This window comes from Python bivittatus, unplaced genomic scaffold (assembly GCF_059951505.1).
Source record: "Python bivittatus isolate LINGU-HERP-01145 unplaced genomic scaffold, Pbiv_v1 ctg000330_np1212, whole genome shotgun sequence".
Lineage (NCBI taxonomy): Eukaryota > Metazoa > Chordata > Lepidosauria > Squamata > Pythonidae > Python > Python bivittatus.
The window spans coordinates 16162562-16168949 of record NW_028277058.1 but is presented as its reverse complement, the minus strand read 5'-3'; the positions used below and the strand labels follow the sequence as shown (position 1 = coordinate 16168949).

At 42.3% G+C, this 6388-nt stretch overlaps 1 protein-coding gene across 2 annotated transcripts in view; it reads left to right on the top strand.

Annotated features, from left to right (window-relative positions):
• The first annotated feature begins 260 nt into the window (after positions 1 to 260).
• Positions 261 to 6388, top strand: part of NELL2 (neural EGFL like 2) — a 120616-nt gene continuing 114488 nt past the window's right edge. For both annotated transcript variants that reach the window (XM_088141756.1, XM_088141755.1), the window contains exons 1-2: positions 261 to 730; positions 1080 to 1208. In XM_088141756.1, coding sequence (XP_087997882.1) covers positions 673 to 730; positions 1080 to 1208 — 187 coding nt within the window. In that variant the 5' untranslated portion in view covers positions 261 to 672. The remainder of the gene's footprint in view (positions 731 to 1079; positions 1209 to 6388) is intronic.

The window sequence follows — 6388 nt, the reverse complement described above, 5'->3', positions numbered from 1 at the left end:
GAGGAGGCCCAACCGGAGAAGGAATCCCCCGTTCTCGGCGCCTTCCCGACCAGAGGCAGCTGCGGAAGGAGACCGAGGCAGGCGCCGAGGGGCGCGGGAGGTGTCGGAGGACGCCTCCCCGTCGCCGCCCACCCGCCTGTCATCACCGGCCCCAGCCCGCCTCCTCCTCTTCCAACCTGTCGCCTTCTCGGCCCTTTTTGATGCTGGTTGCGAGGAGGAGCCTGCCTGAAGCCTCGCCGGCGCCGGTGGCCAGAGCGGCGGCGGCGGCTCCTGCTGCTGCTATTGGTAACGGCGACGAGGCTTGGCGAGGGAGCCCGAAGGGAGAGGCGAGGTAGATACGCCTCTGGTGCCTCTTCCCCGCGCTCGCTCGCTCGCGTCGCTTCCCCGGAGGAGTTCCCGGCATTGCCCCACGCGCGACGCTCTTTAGGCACTGGGGCGGCTTCGGGCTTCGCGGCGCAGGGCGGCTGCCGCTCTCGGCTTGAGACGCCCGGAAGGATGCCGCGAGCTTTGGCGCTGGCTCCGATCTCGTTGACCTTCGCCTGCTGGAGCCTGACTTTCTCCTGAGGGAAAAGAGAGAGCAAGCTCGGGAGGCTCCGGGCGGCGCTTTTTTCGCCGGGATCCGCTTCCCCAGGAGGACTATGGACTGATCGCTGCCGCTCCCTCTCCCGCCCTATGGAGTCCCCGCCGGTCTTCGCGAGCACTTTGTGCCTGCTCTTGTGCCTGAGCTCCGGTAAGGGCGAGGAGGGGTTTCCCACCAGTCCCCCCCCCCCATGCCACCCATCTCCCGCGCGGCGCCCTTGATTCAGCCGGGTCTTTGTTTCTCAGGGGGAGAATTGGGGTCTGTCTCCGCCGGGGGAGACGGCGGGAGGAGGGGGGGCCGCACATCCGACCCCCAGAACTTTGCCAATGGACCGCGCGAAAGTAGGTCCCGCAGCTAGGACTGGCCATGCGACAGATCATAGGGGATCCCCATGTCGTGGGCCGTTAGAGAGGAGGAATCGGGGGTCTCGGGAAGCAAACGGCGAAGGGAGACAAGTTGTCCCCGTTCCGTGGTAATCCTCTCATTTTTCTGGATCCAGTTTTCGGCATTGGCGTGGACCCTTCGGTGCAGATTGACGTGCTGAGCGAGTTGCCGTTGGGGGACTCTGTGGCTGGAGTGCGGCAAGTTCAGGGGCTGCACAACGGCAGCAAAGCTTTCTTCTTTCAAGGTAGGGGACGCCCACCCTTTCGGGTCTGCAGCGATGGCCGTGGGCTGACTCCCCGGGGAGGGTCGGCTGAATCCACCTGAACGATTCCAGACCTTGCGGTCACATGCATTTGATTGAACTTCTTGCATTAGTTTTGAAGGCAGGCACTCTTCCACTGGGGTCATGATGCAAGATTTGCTCAGCAAGGATTCTCCCCTGCTTTTAAGCATCGCTGATTTCTCATCCCCCCCTCCCCCGCCATCCCCTTTCACTTTTCTAGCTCTTTGAGGATCGGCTTTTCATTAAGGTCAGCAGGAAATCTGATGGCAGATGGCTTATTTTGCTAGTCATAGAAACCCCTGCATAATAAATACAGGCTGTTTTGGACAGGCTGAAATTGGTTTATTTGGTAGGGCAGGCTATACTAAGACCTTGGTTCAGTTGTTGCTTATGGAAAAATGCTGGCAATCAGTACATTAAATTTGTATCTGGCATTACAAATGTTGCATGAATAATGACAGTTATTCAAAAAGATTTGCTTTGATTAAAACTCCCAAAAGAACAAAAGAGAAGAAACCCCATTATATGTGCATACAATAAATTTAGTAATTTTTAATGAAGCTAATTGTTTTTTTCCCTTCCAATATTAGATAGCAAACAGCAACACCTTCCATGAGACTGATAACTAATGATTTTATAAAGATAAAACCTTTTCTGTTCAAAGACAGATTTTTTTGTCAAATTACATAAATTAATGTGTTGTTAAACTAAGCTGTAGAGCTGAATCTCTTTTAAAAAAACTATTTAATACATTATTTCTTCAAAAGAGGCATGGATCTCAAATACACAGGAATTTGGAAGAAAGGTCTATAATATTTTAAGGTTGACAATTATTATTTTAATATGGTTAAATGGTTTAGAGAGTGGAATAGTAAGAATATTTTGTTAGACATTCCATTAATGACAGAAGTTTTTTATTTTTTCCCTAGTGTCAAATGTAAGACAAGTGTAACTTTATAAAGCAAACGGAGGAGTGTTTTTACTTGTCAATAAAAATTACAGCCTTTTCCGGACCGGTGTAAAACCTAAAAACTCAACCAATTTCCGATTTTGATAATAGACAATTCCAAACATATTTGGAGGTCACTAGGCTGGGAAAGGCAAATAAGGTATCCAGAGCTGCCCACATAATCACTGGAGGCCTTTGTAAAAACTGCTCTTCTATAGCTCAACCAGAGTGTGTCACTATAACCATTATCATAGAAAATTCTGGGCATTTAAATAGAGATTGATACATGCTATTTTTATATAGAGGAAGCCTCATTGCCACAAGATCTATGTGGACTGGCACCCAACAGAATGAAAATCTAAAGTCAGTTTTGAGGCTAGTAACATAGACTCTTCAGAATGGCACTCATTCCTATGAGGGATAGATTTGTTCTTTCTTGTCTTTTCTTTAAAGAAAATATTTTTTAATGGAAAATAAAGTTTTAGCATTTATTTTTCTTCTGCTTCTCATTGCTCTCCTTTTTCCCCGAAAATCAAGTCATTCAGTATGAGCGTTCATTTTTATTTACCTATCCATTCCCATATATGTCTATTCATCTTCTTTAATCTGTGATGCATCTTATGAGGTGATTACCTTGGATGAAAAATAAATGAATGCATAGAGGCATCTGCTCAGCCTTATTTTGATTCCTATTGCTGCCACTTTCCCATTCTCAGAGTTCTGAAATCTCTGTAACTTCTTGCCCAAATGATGAAAATATTTTGCTGTGTCCTGTGGCAAGTAGTTAGAAGTCTGTAGGTAATCAAGAATATTCCTTATGTATAACAAGGCATTTTGCTTAACATATATTTGTTCTTTATAGCTAGTTCTAAACTGATTCTGAAATCTGGGTAGGTGCATGGAGTTCTATGCAGAGTAACACTGAGAACTGTAGAAATGTTACTGCATCATACAGAAAGAAGAGTGATTGCTTCATGAGTCAGTAAATGAATGCTACATAAAATTGCCTGCTATTGAGGAAATACCTTTTCTCTATTGCCCCACCCCACCTCAAAAGAGAGAAATCTGCAATAGAAGATAAAACGGGAATTGAATTACCTTTAATTAGTCAAGATTGTTACCTGGTTTCTATTGCTGAACAATGCTGTATGTTACAGAAATCAAATTAACATTGACCAAAGGAATTGAGAAAATATCAAGCCAATAATATTGGGACCATATACAATTATTTTGCCATACAAATCTGCTTTGACCTGCTATTCCTGGAGTAATGTCACTAAAGAATCCATCAGATGTTTCCTTGTGATGCAATCTCATGAAACCGATTAGCTATATGATGATTGGGCCATGTAGATCTGACCATATAAATAGTACTTCTGATTTCATTGGCTCTATTGGGATTATTTTTTCCACTAATTATTCCACTCCTGTGTTATGATTTTTATTTGTGTACCTCTGTTTTCAAGAAAGAGAGAGCGAGAGAGAGAGAGAAGGTGACTGTCTCTATTGTCACTGGGAAATCTGTGAGGCTTCCCTTGGCGGGCAGGGCAGCAAAAACAAACAAAAATGAAACCTTTGAAGAATAGAATCCCATGGCACCAAAGTGTCAGATAAATAGGTTTAGTGTACAAAAGCAATAAAGCTATTGCAAATGAATTCCAGTGACTTCTATATCAAATATAAGCCCTATTTATACTGAAGTTTAAATTCTTTCATCTTTCTCCTGCTTGTGCAATGTGGCATCTGTCTTCAGTAACAAACATCTGGTATCAGACTGTTTACTTTTGAACTTATGGGCTCTCACATCCCCTCCCACTTTAAGAGCAATTCTTCCCCATCCATTGCATGTAGAGAAGGCTGGTGCTTCTCTCCTCCCTCCTTTCCACGTAGCCAACTCACCAAGGATCTGTGATTTTTCTGCAGATTTTCTACGTCTGTTGAGGTTGAACAGCTCTCCTCCCTCTCTCTCCCCTTCCAGGGAAATGGTGTTGATTTCATGGTTAAAGGTCTGGCACAGTAGTAGGTATGATAAGAAGACACGTAGGCATTGACATTTGCTTGGACATGAGGTCACCAAAATCTCCAAGTTAAAGATGGATAGTCTTAAATATTCCAAAATGTCTGGCTAGTCTGCTGTCATAGCAAAGCTTCACTGTCTCCATGTTTTAAAATGTATATTTGGAATGCATAATCAATTTTGTTCAATTCTCTCTGTTCCCCCCAAAAAGAGGGAAGATGAACTCTGTGTTCCCAAGAAAAGGGGAATTATGAAGGTTACCTATCTGAGCTTTTACATAAGAGTCTTGTTGCTGCTGCATGCAGAATCACTCAATGAAGCTAGAAGTGTGCATCTCAGCTTCTAGAGTCTCTACTCAAGGCCAGTGTTGGAAGTGAGATAGGATGGGGTATTCAGGTTTTCAGGTCACCAGGTGAAGATGAAATGCAGACAAAAGAACAAAATATTTAGGTCCTTTCAGGTTAAGGGAGGGATGTTGGTGGCTCTGATTGTTAGGGATATCCTACCAGTGGTCAGGGATGTTGATCATAACATAATTGGGTGTGAGTGCCTTTATGTTAGATTTCAGCTATAGAGACCAGCTTGGGATCCTCCTGGTGTACTGACTACCGTGCTTCTCCAAGCTGCTGAAGCTGGTTTCCTGGCTGGTGATGGAAAATCTCCCCTTTTTGTTGTTGGGCCAGCTTCATTAATGTTTGGAAGTTCATGTCCTCCATAGAGACCATGGGCTAGTATCAAGAAATCTCAGGCCCAACCATGCTGGTGGTCATAACTTGGTTTTTGTCTTTGTCTTTGAACAGCTAATTGATGATCTGGAGAGACAGGCAGATTGAAGGACATTTCTTAAGCTTAGCATACAGATTGTGTTGGTGAAACCATTCAAGTATAGTCCAGGGTTCACTGTGAGTAGTTGGGTCTTCAGAATTAAATAAATAAGTCAACTAAATGTGGAATCAAATAAAATTCAAGAATCATGAAAAATTTCATTCATAATACTCAAAATTTCCATAACACATGTCAAATACAGATAAGTATTGGTGTCTTTTCTTTATGCAAATCAGTTTCTAAGCCTCCCAAGATCCAATTTGGTAAAAACACATGCTTTGTGCACCTGTTCCTCATATTCAGAAATTAAAAGGAGGAGGTAATAATGGTCCCAAATTCCAAAATAAAGGATCAATGTCAGAAAACCATCTTTCTCTTTGACAAAGAATGTTAATGCAGTGAATGTAGATGTAGAATTTTGGATGAACCTTTTCTGCAAGTTGTCATCAGTAAATTCCTTTGAGCAGATTGGTTCTGCTGTTGACATGTTATGGGTGTTTAGTAAGGATCTGAGCTCCTGGAATCAAGTTTATATTACAATCACAGGGTTTATGGAGGGCAAGGTTCATGCCTGTTCTTTCTCAAAACCATTGCATAATAACCAGGAAGGATATACAGTAGCAAGAACAGTACTTGGCTAAAAGGAATCAATGACCAAATAATACCAATTAGATTTCATGGAAAGCCCTTAATATGACAATTATCCATGTTTATGCTTCAACCACTGATGCAGAAGAAAAGGAGGTTGATTAATTTTATGGTCATGTTCAGTTGACCACGCACTGACAGATGTACTGCTTGTGGTTGGAGACTAGAATGCCAAAGTAATATATTTTATATTTTAATATATATATTTTAAGGAAGAAAATGTGGTTGGAAAGTATGGCCTAGGAAACTGAAATGAAGCAAAAAATGACTTATCCATTTCTACTAATCCAATCATTCCTTCATAGATGACACATTCTTTCAACAACCAAAACAATATATACATGGACATCACCAGATGGGGTCCACAAAAATCATATTGATTATGTTATCATTGGTACAAGGAAGTGAAAGAGCTCAGTTATATCAGTAAAGACATGGCCAAGGACTGAATGTTCTTGGGAATGTGGAATAGATCATGAACTGCCCATGTGCAAGTTCCATGTTAAGTTAAAGTAGAAGATAAAACCAACCAGTTTTCACATGATTTTTTTAAAAATATTTTTTATTAGAAATTACAGTATACAGATAAAAGTAGTGCAAACTACAAAAGATAAAAAAGTGAAAAGAAAAAGTAAAAAAGTGAAAAAGTGAAAAAATAGAAAAATGAAATAAAAATAAAAATAAAATTTTAAAAAAATTTTT